Source organism: Haliotis rubra, unplaced genomic scaffold (assembly GCF_003918875.1).
Source record: "Haliotis rubra isolate DU_JTF1 unplaced genomic scaffold, ASM391887v1 Scf349, whole genome shotgun sequence".
Classification (NCBI taxonomy): Eukaryota; Metazoa; Mollusca; class Gastropoda; order Lepetellida; family Haliotidae; genus Haliotis; species Haliotis rubra.
The window spans coordinates 641,629-665,568 of NW_025767023.1; the positions used below are offsets into that span (position 1 = coordinate 641,629).

The window sequence follows — 23,940 nt, forward strand, 5'->3', positions numbered from 1 at the left end:
TTTGCATTACGTCACAATGTCACCAATGTCACGATGCATGTCAGTTGTCATCATTGCCTACAGTCTCCTACAGTAAACTACTCCATTGCATCCCGTTTCTTGGTTTGCAGTTGCTTCACTCGGCTAACATCACTGTTGGAAACATTATGTTTATGTTTTCCGACAGATGAAATGTCTCAGTTCAACTCACAATTTTACAGCGAGCCGGTAACGTTCGCAATGTTTACATTCCCACAATGCATTCGTAGAATGTCGCATGACTAGTCAGCTTCATCTGGATGTACTGATCTAAACTTACGTAGTTAGTTAAAATGCAACATTCATATTGCCTCATATGGTTTACGTTAATAACAGATGTAATTAAAATAATTTAGAGAAGATCAAACCGTCATCAAACTGTTTATCATTTGTTTTTCTGGCAATGTTCGTCTTAACATAGGGGGGCAGACATGTCAATAGAACAGCGCGTCAGTTAGCCCTGTGGGATGATTTTTAATTTAGGTCATCGACACTGTCGTTCATTTTCTGCCTCAGATTAATCGTAATTATCCTTAGAAAGTATTAAATTTAGCATCTAAGAAAAGAAATACAGTTCGCCCTACCACCATGTATAGTGTAATAAAGCACACTTTCGCCCTGAACTATTATAACGTTAAAGCACTCGGACGCAAACGTCCTCGTGCTTTAACTGTAATAGTTCAGGGTGAAAGTGTGCTTTGTTACACTATACATGGTGGTAGAACGAACTGTATTTCTTAAACACGTATTTCCTGTAATTAATGCTGTCATACAAAAACCTCTTGATCCATTCACCTGACTGCAGTATTTTGGGGTTGTTTTTATCTTATGTTAATGCTTGATCAAACTATCTCTCTACTTGCTTCAGGTACATTGTCAGTACCAGAATGTGACAGTGATATATAGATGGACAATATGTACATGATATATTACAAAGAATTTTTTTATTTTTCTCGACATATGGACAAGGCATTTTTGGGTCAGAGTATGAATATGTATACATATATGTACATACCAAGCAACAATTTGAAGTATTTTCATCATTGCATTGGCCATTTTTCCTCAATGTTTGCAATATTGCTAGCCATTAAGTGTTGAACAATATGTTTAATCATTTTTAAGAATCCATAAGATTTAAGTTTATTATTTTTAATACCAGAGATGTTTATATTTCTTTTTGCAGATAAGAGAGTACTATTCCAGAAATTACAGCCAGTGTTAATTTACAGAAGCATTGCAAAGTCAGTGAAAATAGCACTGAATATCAAGTTGCCTTGAAATATACAGAGTTATATTATATACTCAAGAAAACAAATAATGGAACACATGAAAGTACAAGTGTTCCTTTATTTATTTCCAGATTTTCACCCACATTGCAATACATACCTTGTGAAGAAACCTGGAAAAGAATAAAGGAACACTTGTACTTTCAAGCGTTACCATATGTTTCCATGAGTATATTATAATCTATTTTGGCTGCTCACAGGCGCTTTGTTTTTTCCTCGATCATAGGATGTCAATCTCAACGGCACTTTGTACTATCAATCTCAACTCCCTGGGGATCATACAACTTTGTCCAAGTTTACTGCACTTTGATCTACCCACAACCAGGCGTTTGCACGTATTCATGTGGCCACCATCTGGTCATTTACCAACGGATTTGTGGGTTCTTTTAAGTGCACAGTGTTGTATACTGTACACTAAGGGATGTGAAAACACTGAAAGAGTCTGCACACAAAGTTGACTCCAAGGTTTTCACACCTGGTCAAAGGTGGGCTTGATTCCGGCACCTCAAGCTCACTGGATTACTAGCCTGGTGCCTTAGAAAGCTCACACCCCACCACACCCCAAAGTTAGATAATCCCAGACATTTTTCACATGCTCACAGGAAAAAAAAGAGATATTTTCTGTTCTCCAAGTTATCCTCACAGAAAGTACAGGTTTTTAGTTAATACTTTCATCTTTCATAATTCATTTTAATGTATTCTAAGTGGTGAATTAGATTGTATTGAAAGTCAAACAACTTAGCACTATTAGCACTTATCTTCTATAATGAGACTTCATAATTCCACAAACATGTAAGTTTAGTTTTACGCCGCTTTGAGGAATATTCCAGCAACAGCATGGCGGAGGACACCAGAAATAGGCTTAACACATTATACCCATGTGGGAATCGAACGCGGTTCTTCAGCGTGATGAGTGAACACCTTAACCACTAGGCTACCATACCCCCTCGTGAAATATGTGTAATGTTTTCCCATTTTGTACATATTGCTGGTACAGTTTGTGCTTTCATAATGTTCCGGGGAGCAACTCCATCACAGATTATCCAAAACTAGAATACTGTCCAGTTTGTCTGTAGTGACCCACTTACCTGGAAGGCAGTTGACCTTCCCCCTTCCTTGATGACCGTCACAGGAGTGGCCAGCTTGGGTCTGGTGCTCATGTACACCTGGAAAAAAAACACAGAGTAAGGCAAAAGATACTGACAAGGAGAACAATATAGAACAAACTTTATGGATAACAACTTCTTTTATTCTTGAGTGCGACGTTTCGTTACAGATTCTTGTACCGTTGTCAAGCATCTGTATCGAAACGTCGCACTCACGATTAAAAGAAGTTGCTGTCCATAGAGTTGGTTCTATATTGTACTTCCCAACTTCTAAAATGCCACTCAAAGAAGAGCTCAAAGAGACAAATATATTTTGGGGAAATAAAACTTGTTGTTTTTATATATTTGTCTCTTTTGGACAACCATATGTTGATGATGACAAGAGTTTAATGTATCTATGTCTTAAGAGGCTCAAGAAGACAGCAGTAAAGTTCTTAGATTTGGAAACCATTTAATAACTGAGATCTTCCCCAGATACTTTAGCTCTTTTGTATGTCTCATTAATATTTGTAAGATAAGACAATAAATTTGACGAAAGAAAAAAATAATAATACATTAAATAGATGACAGAACATTTCATCACAGCAAGCTAATAAATGAGGTATGCTATTTTTTCCTTTTCCAAAATTCATACATTACATACTAAAATAGCTGAGTTACTAGCAAAACTACATAACTGAACATTTGCTTGTTTTCAGTAAATGATCCGCTTTCAGTTAGCGATCCAAGTTTCACATCTTCACATTTCTACTTTTGAACAATGTTGCAACCATGACGACTAAAACAGAAGTCAGAGCAGCCATTACCTTACTGATGTGCCTTCACTAGGCACATCCCAGATAGCATTCGGACGTTGGCAAAAGCATTGCCAACGTTGGGCCAACGTCTGAATTCTATCTGGGATGGGGCAACAAGACATAATATTGTTTATAAAAACAACATTTTGATGTGATATACAGCTATAGCTTACAATACCAGTGCTACACGTACACAGTGACAAAACTGAAGGTTGGATTATAGGGACTTATTGTTGCAAGGTCCTAGTTAGACCCATTGCAAAGGGAAGTAACTCTGACTTGTGCGATTTTAGTAGCCTACAGGAACATCACACACTGTACAATGCATGACTAAAAGTCAGTTCTTACAATAAGCATATAGACCTCGTGTGTGGCAATGTCACAATTAGATCCACAGAGTTACTTCCCTTTGATACCGACATGAGACAAAGCCAACAAACTTTGCAGCGAACAAAGACATCAAAAAGGAACAAGTGGGTGGGTGAGTGAGTTAGGTTTTTCACAGCTTTTAGCACTATTCAAGCATTGTTTCACCAGTAAAGGGCTTCAAACATTTTGTCCCCATCTGTTGAATCCAACCCTGGTATTTGTGATAATGAGTGAACACTTTAACCATCAGACTAATCACTGTGTATCTTATGGAGTACGGACAATTCCCCATCAAGACAATTTCCCACTAGGACAATTCCCCACATGACATTTCCCCATCTTGACATTTCCCCACACCTGTTTTGTACCCAGTAGAGCAATTCCCCACACCCATCACAAATTATGAACAAACACAAGCTGAGATTGTATTAACATAGTTAAGAAGTTATACATATATAAAATTATATAATCAGTTCACTCAGTTTAATGAATTCATTGTCATCAGATCACTCAGTTAAATGAGTACATTGTCAGATTGATTAACTTGAAATTCTGACCAACATACCCCAAATGCACAGATTAGTTAATCCCATCGCCCCTAACAAGTGAATACACATAACACACAGATTAGTTAATTCAATCACATCTATTGTACTACAATTTTATGATGAGTGGGGAATTGTCCTACTGGTTACAAAACAGGTGTGGCGAAATGTCAAGAAAGGGATATGTCATTTGTGAATTGTCCTAGTGGGGAATTGTCCTGATGGGAATTGTCCTAGTTGTGGAATTGTCCTAGTAGGGAATTGTCCTAGTGGGGAATTGTCCTACTGGTTACAAAACAGGTGTGGCGAAATGTCAAGAAGGGGATATGTCATGTGGGAATTGTCCTAGTGGGGAATTGTCCTGATGGGAATTGTCCTAGTAGGGAATTGTCCTACTGGTTACAAAACAGGTGTGGCGAAATGTCAAGAAAACAGGTGTGGCGAAATGTCAAGAAGGGGATATGTCATGTGGGAATTGTCCTGGTGGGGAATTGTCCTGCTGGGGAATTGTCCAAGTGGGGAATTGTCCTGATGGTTAAATGTCCTACACTCGTATCTTACATGTGCACGAGGGAGTCCGTTCCTCTTCTCTGCTGAGGAAGCACCAGAGCCGATCCAGACGAAGACTTCTGAGGGTGTGTCCAGGAGGAAAACATCCTGTAACGTTAAAAATGATCATAGCATCATCATCACCAACTCCTGTGACACCTCTCTCACACAAATCATGGTGTGGTGTAACAACATGCGAATCAAACCTGGGACTCTACTTAACTCTGCAACACACTAACTACTTGACTATCATACATCTCCATTCCAAAACGTGACCTCATGCTAGGAGACTTCTTTGAGAAATGTAGAATGAGAAAGTCATTAGTTAGTGACTGACATATCCAGTTGTACTCCAGCTCTATGAATACTATAGTAAAGTGGCTTACAATTATAGACTGTTTGCTGTGAAAACGTTCGATGAATTTCACTTTAAACAGAAACGTAAATCGAATAAAGTGAAATTAAGACTGCTAATCCTCATAATCTTACTGTGCCAGTTGAACATTTAAATCTAAGAATTTTATTCAACTTAGGATAAAAGTTGTTTAACAAACGATTATAGTTTCAAATCGCTATTATTGGTTTGTATTACAAGGGGGTATGCAAATTAAATAAAAACACCGAGCACAAGTAGGGTTGGTCTAAGTTAACGCTCATCACGTACCGCACGTACATTTGTTTCACTGTTCCAACTACTGCGCTTACCCCCTTGAAATACAAACCAACAATAACGATTTGAATGTATGATCATTTGTTAAACAACTTTTTTCCTAAGTTGAATAGTATTCTGAGATTTAAATGTTCAATTGGCAAGGTAAAATCACGAGGATTCGCAATCTTAATTTCATTTTATTTGATTTACATTTTTATTTAAAGTGAAATTCATCAGTACGTTTTCACAGCAAACAGACTATACACAGTTTTAAGTAACTAAAAGAAAAATCTTGTTGAGAATGCCACTTACCTCAGAAACAAAGTCGTCCTTACTAATATCTCCTGTCTTGACATCCTCAAAGACACCCTCAGCATTCAGCCTGGAGAGGAAAAGAAACATCATTCTACAAACATCAGTATTCAGTCTAGACATAACAGCTAGGTGATGTTTATTCATCTTTCACCGATCTGGTCTACAGGAACAGAAAGCGTGACACTTCACTCATATCAATATACTGCCATGATATATTCTCGGGGTGATGTTTATTCATCTTTCACCGATCTGGTCTACAGGAACAGAAAGCGTGACACTTCACTCATATCAATATACTGCCATGATATATTCTCGGGGTGATGTTTATTCATCTTTCACCGATCTGGTGATGACACTTCACTCATATTATTCATGATATATTCTATTCATCTTTCACCGATCTGGTCTACAGGAACAGAAAGCGTGACACTTCACTCATATCAATATACTGCCATGATATATTCTCGGGGTGATGTTTATTCATCTTTCACCGATCTGGTCTACAGGAACAGAAAGCGTGACACTTCACTCATATCAATATACTGCCATGATATATTCAGGGCGTGATGTTTATTCATCTTTCACCGATCTGGTCTACAGGAACAGAAAGCATTCTACTGGGTGATGACACTTCACTCATATCAATATACTGCCATGATATATTCTCGGGGTGATGTTTATTCATCTTTCACCGATCTGGTCTACAGGAACAGAAAGCGTGACACTTCACTCATATCAATATGATTGCCATGATATATTCTCGGGGTGATGTTTATTCATCTTTCACGGGGTGATGTTTATTCATCTTTCACCGATCTGGTCTACAGGAACAGAAAGCATGACACTTCACTCATATCAATATACTGCCATGATATATTCTCGTTTATTCATCTTTCACGGGGTGATGTTTATTCATCTTTCACCGATCTGGTCTACAGGAACAGAAAGCGTGACACTTCACTCATATCAATATACTGCCATGATATATTCTCGGGGTGATGTTTATTCATCTTTCACTGATCTGGTCTACAGGAACAGAAAGCGTGACACTTCACTCATATCAATATACTGCCATGATATATTCTCGGGGTGATGTTTATTCATCTTTCACCGATCTGGTCTACAGGAACAGATAGCCTGACACTTTACACTTATCAAAGAAATGCTATGATACATTCTCTAGGTGACGTATATTCATTCTTTCACTCATCTGGTGTACAGGAACAGGATCGGTCACATTGCACACACGCGCACGCACGCAGCACACATGCACGCACCCACACACACTTCTGCTATTACCAGGCTACACATATATTGGTTTTATAGTGCCAGCCCATATCGGTACTGCCATGATGCATCTGGTCATTTTCACTACCAAATCACCATCTCGGTCAGTTGTAACTACCATAGGTCTCTTTGCACCTGTTCTGATTTAGAATCTCTCCATTGGAAACAATAATACAGATAGTCTTGAACCACACACAGCAGGTACTTCATTAATAATGCAACGCTGGGCCTAGACTTTCGAAGCTCTCTTAGTGCTAAGATAGTCGTAATACCGTATATTACCGTAGATAAGCCGAATTTTTAGGTGAAAAAAAATAAGATATAATTTCACGAAAGTATTTTTCAGGTAATGGTAATGTATGGCACTTACGACTATCTTAGAGCTAAGAGAGCTTTGAAAATCTAGGCCCTGGCATGAATTAAGACAATATATAGGTTATGCCTGTCATTTTCGGTATTCGACCTAAACATACTTCAGAATACAGACCATCACTGTCAAGGTCTGCTGCACTTACTTCAAGAGTTTCTTCTCTCCATCAGCATCCTCATCCTCGTCATCACTGTCGCCATCGACATCTTCTTCAGTCAGAGCATCGAAAAACTCGGGCTGAAACATAACAAGTTATGAAGATGGTCATTTATACAGCAGAGTCGCAATTCTTCCCAGGAAAAACTACAACTTGTGTCTTCAACAAATGTTCACATTTTGAAGGGATTCACATTGTATTTGAAAAGAAATCTCTATGCAAAATGATTCCCATAACACCTAACAAGACAATCATCTGTGATGCAGTACAGTCACCTAACAAGACAATCATCTGTGATACAGCACAGAGTCACCTAACAAGACAATCATCTGTGATACAGCACAGTCACCTAACAAGACAATCATCTGTGATACAGCACAGAGTCACCTAACAATACAATCATCTGTGATACAGCACAGTCACCTAACAACACAATCATCTGTGATACAGCACAGTCACCTAACAAGACAATCATCTGTGATACAGCACAGTCACCTAACAAGACAATCATCTGTGATACAGCACAGTCACCTAACAAGACAATCATCTGTGATACAGCACAGAGTCACCTAACAAGACAATCATCTGTGATACAGCACAGAGTCACCTAACAAGACAATCATCTGTGATACAGCACAGTCACCTAACAAGACAATCATCTGTGATACAGCACAGAGTCACCTAACAAGACAATCATCTGTGATACAGCACAGAGTCACCTAACAAGACAATCATCTGTGATACAGCACAGAGTCACCTAACAAGACAATCATCATTGATACAGTACAAGACAGTCACCTAATACAGTAATCACTAAACAATCATTTGTGATACAGCACAGTCACCTAACAATACAATCATCTGTGATACAGTACAGAGTCACCTAACAAGACAACCATCAGTGATACAGCACAGAGTCACCTTACAAGACAATCATCTGTGATACAGCACACAGTCACCTTACAAGACAATCATCTGTGATACAGCACAGTCACCTAACAAGACAATCATCTGTGATACAGCACAGAGTCACCTAACAAGACAATCATCTGTGATACAGCACAGAGTCACCTAACAAGACAATCATCTGTGATACAGTACAGTCACCTAACAAGACAATCATCTGTGATACAGCACAGTCACCTAACAAGACAATCATCTGTGATACAGCACAGTCACCTAACAAGACAATCATCTGTGATACAGCACAGAGTCACCTAACAAGACAATCATCTGTGATACAGCACAGAGTCACCTAACAAGACAATCATCTGTGATACAGCACAGTCACCTAACAAGACAATCATCTGTGATACAGATACAGCACAGTCACCTAACAAGACAATCATCTGTGATACAGCACAGAGTCACCTAACAAGACAATCATCTGTGATACAGCACAGTCACCTAACAAGACAATCATCTGTGATACAGCACAGTCACCTAACAAGACAATCATCTGTGATACAGCACAGTCACCTAACAAGACAATCATCTGTGATACAGCACAGTCACCTAACAAGACAATCATCTGTGATACAGCACAGAGTCACCTAACAAGACAATCATCTGTGATACAGCACAGAGTCACCTAACAAGACAATCATCTGTGATACAGCACAGTCACCTCTAACAAGACAATCATCTGTGATAACAGCACAGTCACCTAACAAGACAATCATCTGTGATACAGCACAGTCACCTAACAAGACAATCATCTGTGATACAGCACAGAGTCACCTAACAAGACAATCATCTGTGATACAGTACAGTCACCTAACAAGACAATCATCAGTGTGATACAGCACAGTCACCTAACAAGACAATCATCTGTGATACAGCACAGTCACCTAACAAGACAATCAGATACAGCACAGAGTCACAAGACAATCAACAGTCACCTAACAAGACAATCATCTGTGATACAGCACAGAGTCACCTAACAAGACAATCATCTGTGATACAGCACAGTCACCTAACAAGACAATCATCTGATGATACAGCACAAGTCAATCATCCTAACAAGACAATCATCTGTGATACAGCACACAGTCACCTAACAAGACAATCATCTGTGATACAGCACAGTCACCTAACAAGACAATCATCTGTGATACAGCACAGTCACCTAACAAGACAATCATCTGTGATACAGCACAGTCACCTAACAAGACAATCATCTGTGATACAGCACAGTCACCTAACAACACAATCATCTGTGATACAGCACAGTCACCTAACAACACAATCATCTGTGATACAGCACAGTCACCTAACAAGACAATCATCTGTGATACAGCACAGTCACCTAACAAGACAATCATCTGTGATACAGCACCTAACAAGTCACCTAACACAGCACAATCACTAATCAATCATCTGTGATACAGCACAGTCACCTAACAAGACAATCATCTGTGATACAGCACGGAGTCACCTAACAAGACAATCATCTGTGATACAGCACAGTCACCTAACAAGGCAATCATCTGTGATACAGTGCAGAGTCACCTTACAAGACAACCATCTGTGATACAGCACAGTCACCTAACAAGGCAATCATCTGTGATACAGCACAGTCACCTAACAAGACAATCATCTGTGATACAGCAGAAAGTCAACAAACCTGACAATTATCAGCTGGCGGTGTTAAAGTATTAGGGCGATGTGGGCCAATAAGATGTCTCTTTGCACCCAAGTCAGCAATATTCCATCTATATGACAGCGGTCTGTAAATAATCCAGTCTGGACCAGCCAATCCAGTGATCAACAGCATGATCATCGATCTATGCAATTGGGATACAATGACATGTGTCAACCAAGTCAGTGAGCCTGACCACCTGATCCCATTAATCACCTCTTACGACAAGCATGGGTTACTGAAGACCAATTCTAAAACATGACTTCAGTTTGCCTGGTCATGTCTGTTTATGCCAATTATATTTCTGTGTGCACAATGGCCACATCTACAAGATTATGTTGTGTGCTGGAGTAAAACGGTATTATTGGTGGTGCTTTCCTTTAAAGAGGTGAAACATTTATCTCATACGTTGTGTCATATAGTATGTGAGACTCAGTAGTGAATGCTGAAGTCTAAACTCACACATCCATCGCCCTCCTCGATGACGGTGTCATCGCTGGATCCTCTGTCATTCTTCAGTTTACCCATAAATTCCATAGCCTGCAACAACAATGTTTTCATTGTCAAAATCACCATCAACATCATTACCAACATCAACAATATATCCAATATCAACAAAATTATCATCATCATGATGGTGAATATACTACCATCATCATCATCATCATCATCATCATCATCATGCTGAATAAACTATAGTCCATTTGGCTCAAAATCGGACCGATGAATTGCAATCTAACTCGAAAACTAATAAACATATAGTACTCAATGAAACACTGATCATAATCAAAACATCAGACCAACTCTGTGATTTTTGCAGAATTTATATCCTAAAAATAAAACAGTTGCTTAACAAACTATTATTAAATTTTTGACACAGTTCACTATTTGTTACGAGGGAGGGGTGCAAAGAGAGGAACAGTCAGGTGTGCGAGAAAGGATGGAGACAGCACAGCACAGGTTAATGAATCAATGACTTTGTCGGCACTTGTGCTGGCTGTTCTTCTCTTTGCAGTCTTTGATGTTTTGATTATGATCAGTGTTTCACTGAGTATTCTATGTTTAGTTGTTTTCGAGTTAGATTGCAATTCATCGGTTTGATTTTGAGCCAAACGGACTATACTAACATCAGCATCATCATTTTCAATATTCTCTATTTTACGTTTTACAATGAATATATGCATTGATCTATGTCATCTATGCCAGTGTCTAGTTATTAGTCCTAAGTCAGCTGCCAGAGTAGTGCTGTTTTGCTCAGCTACTAGCGCAAGCGAGCGAGTTTGGTTTTACGCCGCTTTTAACAATATTCCAGCAATATAAGGGCAGGGGACACCAGAAATGGGCTTCACAAATTGTACCCATGTGTGGAAAGGAACCCGAGTCTTTGGCATGACGAGCAAACGCTTTAACCACTAGACTACCCCGCCACCCCTCATCTAGAAGTAGCAGGAATAGGTAACATGGAACATGTGACTGCTTAAGTGTCTACAGTATTCCACTGTTGCCCTCATGAACCTTTGAATGACTCAATGAGTGAGATGAACAAACACATATTCTTACACAAAACTCACCTTGGACTTCTCCATTATGTTACAGCCACTGCCATTGTACTGGATAAACCTCTTGCCGAGGTCGAGGATGTACACATCTGAAGACTTGAGCGAATTCTTGCTGAGTGTCACCTACAGGACAAACTGACACTGATGATTCGAACAAACACTCTTTTATGACAAAGTATGTCAGCTTAATGTTGGCAGAAGTTTAAATCAATGATGTTTATATGTCCATCACTTCAGTGAAACCCACAACGATGTTAATATCAGTGAAACCCACCACTACCATCCTATCAGTGAAACCCACCACTACCATCCTATCAGTGAAACCCACCACAACTATCCTATCAGTGAAACCCACCACTACCATCCTATCAGTGAAACCCACCACAACTATCCTATCAGTGAAACCCACCACAACTATCCTATCAGTGAAACCCACCACAACTATCCTATCCGTGAAACCAGCGTTGCAAACTCCCGCCTGCCCGATCGTCCGGGACGGTCTGTTTTGCAACCGGACGGTCAGTTTTAAAAAGTTGCACGCCCCATGGTCTGGCTGTTGAATCAGCGTAATTTTGAAACCAGGAAGTATACTTGAGTTTTGTCGCCATTGTGCGATTGTGTCCTTGCCCCATTTAGCCTCGTTTTGGTACAGATATGAATATTCATGAGGCCTCATTAAGAATGGTCAATTGTTGATGTTCAGAGCTTTCGAACGATACCCGCCATCAAACGATTCGCCTCGCATGTTATTCATACGAAGCTTCGAAAACGGAGGTATTTTCCGTTGTTGTGTCATGTTACCGAACGGAAAGCCACTGATATCGGGAAATAGGTGACCATACATATTATTTAAGAAATCTTTATAATATAAAGATTTCTTAAATAATATGTATGGTCACCTATTTCCCGATATCAGTGGCTTTTAATAATTTTCTGATTACGTAAATATGAAAATATAAAAGAAAAAGGCACGGGGATGTTATGACATGTCACAAATTGAAAAATATCGCCATAGTTTTTGCTTCTCTTGTGATATTTCTGGACATTATAAATGCTTGAATTTTCATTAAAAACTCAATTTATTTAAGTTGTAGTTGTATTATTTGAAAAATGTTAGAAAAATAAATTTCATATTTATCAACAGTGGGATTAGATCTTTTAATTTTGCTGTATATCTAGAATCCAAGTTGCAACATTAAATGTCATTAACAATTTAGTTATATGATGGCATTGGGATTTAAAAAATGTCAAAAAGAGCTTTAGGTCAATGGCCTATCGCCAGACACCCACTCAGGACATTTGTCCTACTGATTTTTATAGGCTTCAAAATCACTGTTAATCCTGAAAATTCTGGACTGGTAACTTTCCAGCCGGTCTGGTAACTTTTGAGAGTTACCAGACCAGTTGTCTGTCCGAAATTTTGGGGAGTTTACAACACTGGTGAAACCCACCACAACTATCCTATCAGTGAAACCCACCACTACCATCCTATCAGTGAAACCCACCACTACCATCCTATCAGTGAAACCCACCACTACCATCCTATCAGTGAAACCCACCACTACTATCCTGGAAAATATCCATTGCATCAGCATTTATAGGGCGTGTAAGTCTCGAGAAGCCCTACTTCCGGTACTAAGCTGGTTCCCGGTTCTCTTTTCATGCGCCAACTTGCGATATGCAAGACAGGGCCCAGCTTACTTCCAATACCAGATTTCCGGTGACAAGAGTATCTTCAAGAACCAGTTCTGGTTCCGAATCGTGCGACCCCCAATATGACTGTACTAGACCGGACCAAGTGTACAACCATACTTGGCTGTCACAGTCGTAATAGTTGGTGAATTTGGGGATGGAATTTGGAATTTGGAAATCGGAAATTTGTTATTCATGCAAGGATTATCAGTTCTTTACTGTCAACTGACAACCTGGAGACAATACGAAAAGGTATGAAAGGTTATTTGTCACTGGAAGTACTAAGGTCTCGTAAAGCGCCGTGACCTACTTACGAGCCCTATACACCTCATCTCGACTTTGCGTCAACTATATTTCACCAATACAACTTTTTACGTGCTGCTGTCTTTTAGAAATTGACATTAAATTAAAGGCCCTGCTCATCCATTAACCCTGAGACAGAGAACTGTGACAATTGCCAAAGCAGGATTGACTTACCTCCCTGACAGAAATATTCCTTCCTTTCCCATTGAAGTGTAGGAGCCGAGGTTCGTATGTCTCTGGCTCCACATGCCTGAAGCCACTCGCGGCTCCACCCTCCATCGTCCTGTTAAGAGATGTGACAAATGAGTGAGTGAGTGAGTATGGTTTTACGCCGCTTTTAGCAATATTCCAGCAACATCACAGTGGGGGGACACCAGAAATGGGTTAACACATTGCACCCACGTGGGGAATTGAACCTGGCCTTCAAGCATGATGAGCGAACGCTTTAACCACCAGGCTACCCCACCACCCCTGTGACAGAAGAAAAACAAAAAGAACCATGACCAAGTTGAAAGAACACTACACTAGTTGAACTTAAAACCATGTACATCGACAATGTACTTTCCTGAATTTCTTATGGGCCAGAATATATACTCAGAGAAACAAATAAAGGAACACAGGAAAATTCAAGTGTTCCTTCAATACTTTCCAGTTTTCACCACCAGCTTTGAATAGTGCTGTGGGAGGAAATCTGAGAATAAATAAAGCAACACTGACATGAAGCGGTGTTCCCTTATTTGTTTCCCTTAGTATATATGAAAATGCAACATTTATAAAATAATTGACATTTCTGTAAGAGAAGAATATTGAAAACTTCCTCTATGGCTTTTCCTCACAAAGAGAACCTTGACAAAGCATCATAAATTTGGTTTCACCTGGATTTTGTCAAGTAGTTTTGTCAAGGCCACACTCAACAATTTTACAGCTTTATCAAAGTGGGGAGCAATAAATCAAACCTGGACTAGACAATCCAGTGATTGGTATCATGAGCAACAACCCATGCCATCAGAGTGCAATGTCACAAACTAAGCAATCATTGGTTCCTGCGGGCCAATTCTAACCTGGAAGCCTCCAAAGAGCTGAATTTTTATTTCTGAACAACTATATCTATGGTTGCACAATTTTTTCATAAGAAACTAATGATTGTAACAATAACAGTTAAGGTGGGGTGAGGTGAAATTGGGTTTAACGTCACGCTTGAGAATATTTCGCTCATATGACGACGTGCATGCGTGTGTATGTGTATGTGAGGCTGCTTGTACTAGCCCAGACTGAAGCTGGTTTTATTGTGCTTGCTCACTGAGATACCATGCTGCAGTTAAGCATGAATACTCCACTCAGACACATTATACTGACTCCGAGCCGACCAGTCCTTGTTGTACCCATAAATGCCGAGCGCCAGGCAGGAACCAACAAGTACCATATTTTAACGTCTTTTGGTATGATGCGGTCGGGGATCGAACCCGCGACCTTCCGCTCTCTGGGCGGACGCTCAAACCACTACACCACGGAGGCGGTCAATAACAGTTAAGAATAATTGTAAACCAAAAGTCACTGTGCTCCTTAATCTGATTGGTTGAAAAACGTGATCAAATGGTATTCGATTCCCGGAAATTCGCTGCGTATTAATACATAAAAACATCGCTCACACCATTGTATTGTTATGTCGTCAGCTGAGATGACGTCATTCAAATCATATTGTGACGTAAAGTCCGCATGACGTCAGAAATGAGCAGTTCTAGATGCTACCATGGGAGACAGCCGAAACGGCCGGCTGATGACATTGCACTGCTGTACCCGTACTCTATGTCAATGAGTGCAGACACAAAAACGTGTGTGGAGCTTTTGGTTTACTTTTTGTGTTTTACAATGTCGATAAACATCATGTGTTGGCCAATTTCCGGGTGTTATTGAGTATTTGAAGCATCGGGAATATTCCATTTGAAACCTCCGGCTGACGCCATCGGTTCCAAATGAATTCCCGTGCTTCAAATACTCAATAACACCTGGAAATTGGCCAACACATGATGTTTATCTCCTAACTAGAATCTGAGTTAGTGTAGAAAGCAGTGCTTAGAAACTGCATAAACATACATGATGCCACGTGGGAAGTAGGACTTGAAGAGAGATGATTCGTGACCTTGAACTTCCCGATGTTGTACAGCGGCATCATCCAAGAACGTGTCAAGCTCCACAGTCTTGTAGGCAACAGTTCCATATTCATCCTGGTGAGGAAACAGGTATTTCATGTTACCAAAGAAATAATTATTGCCTGAGTGGGAAAAATCTATAATGCAGGAAGTCCTAACAGTAACAAATTTCGTTTGTTTATTCTTTCGTTTCTTGTTGAAATTAAAATTGTAAAGAATTATATTTTCTGCTGTCATCACAAGATCTCTTTCTAACATCAACTTACATCTGTGTTCAGTGGATGTAAATACAGAATATATTGTTTGTAACCCCCAAATCGCAGAACATTAAAAATGTTATTAGTGAGTGATCGAGTTGAGTTTTACGCCACTCTCAGCAATATTCCATCTATATGGCAGCAGTCTGTAAATAATCGAGTCTGGACCAAACAATCCAGTGATTAACATACTATGAGCATCGATCTGTGCAATTGGAATACGATGACATGGGTCAACCAAGTCAGCGAGCCTGGCCACCCAATCCCATTAGTCGCCTCTTACGACAAGCATGGGTTGCTGAGGACCAGTTCTAACCCGCATCTTCACGGGTGCCAGTACATTGCATTTTTCTATACAAGGTATACCTGAGTGCTGTTCTTGCCGATCCAGAAATGGACATCAAATTTGAGTTCTTCTGTTTCCTCCTCCTTGTATGTCTGAAATAGAAATAGGAATTGATCATATCCAGCCTTAATTCAACAGCATAGTTACAGTCATGCAGTCACTACTTATAAGGCAGAATTGCTACATTCATTTCAGTTGTTGAGTCCACTTCAGTATCGCCATAATCTTTTCAATCATAGATTCTACGACAGAATCACTACAATCATAGGCGGATACAGAGGGGGGTGTGCACCCCCCTTTTGTGCTGAAAGTTTGTTAAATGACCATTGAAACTCAGGTGAAAATGAAGTGTGCACCCCCCATTTTCTCAAAAAGCTGTATCTGCCCTGACTACAATAATTTCAGCCATAAATTCTACAACAGAATCGCTGACAGAACAATAAACAGAGCTCCAGATAAGATTTAGCTCATGTGGGTACTGTACCCCCTGTATGTTTTTGGAGTGGGTATTATGAATGTTGAGTGGGTATTTCATTTTCCGTTTCCAACTGATTTCAAATATGTGCTTATTTCAGTCATTTTACTCACCTAAGTATATGCCATTGAGTAAGTTTACTAAGCAGGTATGTTCTGCCTCATGTCATACCTAATCAAAACCAACTTAAACATAATGGAAATGATTTCATAAAAAATCACTCATCCTATACTGACAGTACAACACTAGTCCTATACAAACAGTACAACTTGATAGCAATCGATGTCTTTTTCATTACGCAAGCCATTTTTACAAACATATTCCGAACGCAATTGTTTTAAACTTTTTGCATATCTTACATTTTAAATGCGTAATTGGTACGCAACAATTATTTTTCAATGTGTAATGGAAAATTTCTATGCGTATTTTACCCGGATACGCAGCTTATCTGTGCCTCTGAATAAACATTAATATCTGAATGAATGTGTGACGGACAGTGAGATTTCCTAAAGATCTTCCTCCTGCCATGCATGTCATATTCTTAGCAACCCTACCCAAATGCTTAGCCAGATACATCATGACCTTTTTCCAACGACATAAATAAACAAAAGTTGTTACAACTGTGAGCATGTGCAGGGGTGGAAATAACTTTAAAATTGCTAGTGTACTCGGTACAGTGGCACATGTAAAATCACTTGCCCTGATAATTTTTCCACTATACCGTCCATTTTCTTGTTGATTTTTTAAATAAACAACATAATTAACATTGGAAACTCAACTGGACACCGGTACAGTGTGATATACAAATTTGCTTGCCCGACAGAGAAAAATACTGGACTCGGACGTCGGGTAATGGGTTATTTCCACCCCTGATGTGTTTGGTTTAATGTTGCCTTGAAATGTAGTTCATTCATATGAAGGCATATCAGATAAATATTGGAGGAAATCATGGAGAAATGTGTGTCGTTGATACTTTCCAATTTGGAGAAACCTACAGGCATGGCTATAGGAACTGACGACTTGAAACATAATCAAGGTGAAACTTGGATTCATGTCTGTGATAACAGGTTCCTGGCACATCTAAGGGGGGTAACTCTGTATAGAGATTGACTGATGATGATAACTGTTTTGATGATGCATTAGCTACTCACATTGAGGATGATGTATGAATCACCATTGAAGAATTCACCATAATCCTCTTCAGGCCAGTCTTTGACTTCAAATTGCTGTTGACATAAAATGGGGCAAATTATTACGCTTCACAAGTCGGAATACACGAATGCAACAAAGAGGGTTCATTGGTCCTGGCACAGTCAGGCTGGTTAGGCTGATCATCAGCTCAGGGCCCTTGCCTGCTGTACATGGATCTCAGACAGTGAATGGGATCTCCCAGGAAGCACCCTGTGAAGATCCAGGTTAGAATTGGTCTTCAGCAACCCATGCTTGTCGTAAGAGGCGACTAACGGGATTGGGCGGTCAGGTTCTCTGACTTGGTGACACATGTCATCGTATCCCAAATGTGTAGATCAATGTGCATGCTGTTGATCACTGGATTGTCTGGTCCAGACTTGATTATTTATAGACCCCTGCCACATAGATGGAATATTGCTGAGTGTGGCGTAAACAACAAACCAACCAACCAAATCTACCAGGAACCACTGCCAAGTTGAACCCACCAAGAATTTTTCAGAGAATATGTAGATTCCCCAACACTGAAGCCTACTGCATTGCCCAGAATGACACAGGCACCCTCCTGGTCTGCACCAAGAGAGGAGGTACAAAACCAAGGGCACCAAGAACAATGGGGAGCCAGACAAAAGTGTATTTGGGATGCAAGTGAGACGTTTCAAAGGTGAGGTCCACATAATTATCATGCTTTTCACCGATTATTGCCATCATTATCAGTATTATTCATTCAGTCATTCATCACCATCCTCTTAAACCCTGACTCTCACCTACCCACCTCCACGATCCTACTACTGTCTGACTGTCACCTACCCACCTCCACGATCCTACTAATGTCTGACTGTCACCTACCCACCTCCACGATCCTACCAATGTCTGACTGTCACCTACCCACCTCCACGATCCTACTAATGTCTGACTGTCACCTACCTACCTCCACGATCCTACTAATGTCTGATTGTCACCTACCCACCTCCACGATCCTACCAATGTCTGACTGTCACCTACCCACCTCCACGATCCTACTAATGTCTGACTGTCTCCTACTCACCTCCACGATCCTACTAATGTCTGACTCACCTACCCACTACGACCATTCCATTAAAGCCTGACTTTGTCTACCAGCCTCCAACTGCCTTTTAAACACTGACTGTGTCGGACACTGTCCTATCCACCTCCACCCTCCTATTTAACCCTGCCTTTGCCTACAAACCTCCACCCTCCTATTAAACCCTGCCTTTGCGTACAAACCTCAACCCTCCTATTTAACCCTGCCTTTGCCTACAAACCACAATCCTCCTATTAAACCCTGCCTTTGCCTACAAACCTCCACCCTCCTATTAAACCCTGCCTTTGCCTACAAACCTCCACCCTCCTATTAAACCCTGCCTTTGCCAACCCTGCCAAACCACAATCCTCCTCCTATTAAACCCTGCCTTTGCCTCAAACCAAACCTCCACCCTCCTATTTAACCTCCTGCCTTTTGCCTACAAACCTCCACCCTCCTATTTAACCTCCCCTGCCTATTTTGCCTACAAACCTCAACCCTCCTATTTAACCCTGCCTTTGCGCCTCTGGCCAAACCTCCACCCTCCTATTAAACCCTGCCTTTGCCAAACCACAATCCACCCCCTCCTATTAAACTCTTTTGCCTACAAACCTCCACCCTCCTATTTAACCCTGCCTTTTGCCTACAAACCTCCACCCTCCTATTTAACCCTGCCTTTGCCTACAAACCTCCACCCTCCTATTTAACCCTGCCTTTGCCTACAAACCACAATCCTCCTATTAAACCCTGCCTTTGCCTACAAACCTCCACCCTCCTATTAAACCCTGCCTTTGCCTACAAACCTCCACCCTCCTATTAAACCCTGCCTTTGCCGACAAACCTCCACCCTCCTATTAAACCCTGCCTTTCTACAAACCTCCCCTCCTATTTAACCCTGCCCTGCCTTTGCCTACAACCCCTGCCTCCAAACCTCCTATTTAACCCTGCCTACAAACCTCCACCCTCCTCCACCCTCCTATTAAACTCCCTGCCTTTGCCTACAAACCTCCACCCTCCTATTTAACCCTGCCTTTGCCTACAAACCTCCACCCTCCTATTTAACCCTGCCTTTGCCTACAAACCTCCACCCTCCTATTTAACCCTGCCTTTGCCTACAAACCTCCACCCTCCTATTCCAAATTAAACCCTGCCTTTGCCTTTGCCTACAAACCTCCACCCTCCTATTAAACCCTGCCTTTGCCTACAAACCTCCACCCTCCTACCCCTAAACCCTGCCTTTGCCTGCCAAACCCTCAAACCTCCACCCTCCTATTAAACCCTGCCTTTGCCTACAAACCTCCACCCTCCTATTAAACCCTGCCTTGCCCACAAACCTCCACCCTCCTATTTAACAAACCTCCACCCTCCTATTTAACCCTGCCTTTGCCTACAAACCTCCACCCTCCTATTAAACCCTGCCTTTGCCTACAAACCTCAATCCTCCTATTAAACTCTGCCTTTGCCTACAAACCTCCACCCTCCTATTAAACCCTGCCTTTGCCTACAAAACACAATCTTCTTATTAAACCCTGCCTTTGCCTACAAACCTCAATCCTCCAGATCTTCAGGCTTGGCTCCTGCCCTGCTCCCTGCCAAGCAGGTTCTGACTCTGCAGATTCCTCTGGAACAGGAAACAGACTTTTAGCAAGTAGTTGACAAGGTCAAGAATGGAGAATGGCCCAAACGCTTTGCATTAGAAAACTGTTTCAAACTTAAAACTTCAAACTTCCAATTCCCTATGCATTCAGGCTCTATACATGAGAGTCACCTACTTTCATTGGAGTAATCTCCCTTGGAAAGCATTGGGTTCAGTAGGTGTATTGTTGGCAGTGTGTATTGGTTATTCTCAAATAACAGCATGCTCAACTATTCATCAGAAGTGAGTCTACCAAACCACTACATACTGGGTTCTGGCTGTTTATACATCATGCGGAAAATAATATATGAAATATCAAACAAAGAAATTTTCACGGGGAAAGAATAACAATAGAATTATTTTTTTTAAATCAGAAATCTCAACAAAACTAAACAAATACCAAGCTCACTTGGAAAAATTTGAAACCAGAATGACTTGATTAGCAACGTATGACGACAGTACATATTTAAGTGAGACTTACTTTTGACCTGCTTTTCCGTGTCGGAGCCAAATAGAGCCATGTTGGAATCCTTCCAGTCATATTTCTTGGCTTTCACTAATCCTGAAAAATAACATGTTTGCACATACTGAGATACAATTACACTGGATGAGTCTTTTCTTTCTTTTACAGATATTAGTATCACTTCATTGGCAAGAAACATGAGCCCTTATCCAGAATAAGTCTACTGCCATCTCAAAATAAAAGAAGATTAAACTGAAAATAATCAAAAAATCTTTCATATTTGATTACTACCAAGCCCTTATGATATGTTGGGCAGATCTAATTCGAAAATCTGGACTAGAGTTAGAAGCACACAAACTCTCAACAACATAATAATAATAATATGATAAAGTCAGATTCAGAATGTTTCAAAGATGCTTAATGAAGTGAAATCTACAATACACTGACAATATCATCATTCTAACGCTTAACATAACATGTTTGAGATGAGACGACTGTGAAAAAGACTAGACACAATCAGGGATTGGGAAGGCAGGGGCCATGGGCTATTTTGCACATTAGAATAAACAATAAAATTTTGAAGTTTACTATTGATACACGGGCAATGGCCCATTCTAAATTCAGAAAATGGCTAATAATCCTGATAATGGCCCATTGTCAAAGTTCTCTATCCCAATCCCTGTACAATGAATGACTCCTTACCTCTCATGATTGAGTAGGTGATGAATGACTTCGTTCAGAAACAGTTAACAAATCTGGAACAGAAACACAAACTAATCAAACATTTACCCCACATAGTCAACATCCAGATCAATGGTCAAACAAGAGCAAGACTTACAGAGTCCGAGCTTCAGCAAAGCCAGAGCTATTCTGATACACCTGACCTCATTAAAAAGCTATGACCACGCCTCCTCTGTTTGAGCGAGGTCACATGACCTCGATGGCGGATGGGAGCTTGAGAATCACTGAGTAAACTGTACAAGCCCCGGGCCAGACATTTCACACATAAGATTTGACAGTTCAGTATCTTATCACTGCCCACAGTTCCCGGTGTGGCTGGTGTGCAACACTCCTTGTTTAACGGCTTGCTATTATGAAAATGGAGATTTATGAACATCATTGCGAATTCAAGTGAATGAAACAGAATGGACCGCCTACTCGTCTAAAGTTAACATGACAGAGATAAATATGAAGGACATGGAATGTTTAGCTGTTCTGAATCATGAAGGAATTCCAATAATGGACAGCAAACTGACCTCAGCATCAAACCCAGTTCGTGTGTGCAGCTAACAAACCCACTGTCCACTGAACTAAATAAACCCATCTAAATACCAGCTCATACAAACAGTGTCAGATATTTCATGAACATATCAACATAATAGAAGACAAAATATCCAAGGTTTTCTGAGCACACCAGATACATTGCCCCTGCTGTGATTCATAGCCTAGTGGTTAAAGCGTTCACTCATCACGCTGAAGATCTGGGTTTGATCCCCCACATGGGTACAATGTGTGAAGCCCATTTCTGGTGTCCCCCGCCATGATATTACTGGAACTTTGCTAAAAGCGGTGTAAAACCCAACTCACTCACTCACTCTCACTCATGGACTTAACAAGTCCTGTGTACATCAACTGACTGTAGTGTTCTCAAGTACACCAACAAGTTCATCGTGCCAAGTCAACTTCAAGCTACCCTTTGCATCAGGAAGATTTGATGACAATATAAACAATTAACAGAGGACAGAGGCCACAAGGAAGAACTACTAGAAGATACATCAATTGCACATCCGTGATGCAGACTTCAATGTCTTCCTGAATTATTCCTGATTCAATGACTCTTTTCACTGAAAAAATACATCAGAAGTCACAACCATGAATTTTACAACCATGGATTTCACAATCATGAATTTCACGTCCATAAATCTAACAGCCACAAATTTCACAAATATAAATTTCACAAAATGAAAGAAAACAATGTTGTTTGTTCATTACAGCAGACCCAATATACGATTAGCAACCTCTATCATGAATTTCACGTCCATAAATCTAACAGCCACAAATTTCACAAATATAAATTTCACAAAATGAAAGAAAACAATGTTGTTTGTTCATTACAGCAGACCCAATATACGATTAGCAACCTCTATATTTTACTGTAACAGCAAGGTTTTGGTAGATATGTAGCTATTAAAGTAAATTTAAGAAATGGTTATTCATAAAGTTAGTCTACTCCTTCCGGCAACTTCTGAGCAATGTCTATCAAACAGTTGTTTGTTGTTGAGTCACAATCATTCTTGGTCGTCTGTTAATAATCAAGTCTCGACCACACAACCCAGTGAACACATGAACACCAATATTAACAGTTTCTTTTCAAGAGATCATCAATAACAAAAGGGCTGTTACAATTCACTCTATATTTGGTGAATAAAGTCATATTCTTTCATGAATTCAATTCACAATTCATGATCACTCATATCAAATATTCATATTCAAGGAATATTTTTACCTTCCTTTTTCGAAATTTGGGTGCTGTTAATGAAAGTGATATATGAATAATGGAATACACCAGGGGTGGAAATAACCCATTGCCCGACGTCCACATCCAGTGTTTTTTTCTGTCGGGCAAGCAAATTTGTATATCACGCTGTTCCGGTGTCCAGTTGACTTTCCAATGTTAATAATGTTGTTTATTTAAAAAAGCAACAAGAGAACGGCCGGTATAGTAGAAAAATGA

General features: G+C 40.2%; 1 protein-coding gene across 2 annotated transcripts in view; it reads right to left on the bottom strand.

The window, feature by feature from the left end:
• Window positions 1-23,940, bottom strand: part of LOC124284951 (gelsolin-like protein 2) — a 44,443-nt gene that overhangs the window by 3,154 nt on the left and 17,349 nt on the right. The window contains exons 1-14 of one of the 2 annotated variants that reach the window (XM_046721084.1): window positions 22,045-22,069; window positions 21,909-21,961; window positions 21,225-21,305; window positions 20,655-20,728; window positions 18,026-18,100; window positions 16,420-16,491; window positions 15,741-15,871; window positions 13,821-13,929; window positions 11,664-11,774; window positions 10,555-10,632; window positions 7,440-7,531; window positions 5,635-5,704; window positions 4,683-4,778; window positions 2,393-2,470 (exon numbers count right to left, since the gene is read on the bottom strand). In XM_046721084.1, coding sequence (XP_046577040.1) covers window positions 2,393-2,470; window positions 4,683-4,778; window positions 5,635-5,704; window positions 7,440-7,531; window positions 10,555-10,632; window positions 11,664-11,774; window positions 13,821-13,929; window positions 15,741-15,871; window positions 16,420-16,491; window positions 18,026-18,100; window positions 20,655-20,728; window positions 21,225-21,305; window positions 21,909-21,915 — 1,074 coding nt within the window. In that variant the 5' untranslated portion in view covers window positions 21,916-21,961; window positions 22,045-22,069. Of the gene's footprint in view, window positions 1-2,392; window positions 2,471-4,682; window positions 4,779-5,634; window positions 5,705-7,439; window positions 7,532-10,554; window positions 10,633-11,663; window positions 11,775-13,820; window positions 13,930-15,740; window positions 15,872-16,419; window positions 16,492-18,025; window positions 18,101-20,654; window positions 20,729-21,224; window positions 21,306-21,908; window positions 21,962-22,044; window positions 22,070-23,940 lie in introns of those variants that run through there. The other variant, XM_046721083.1, reaches the window with a different exon arrangement.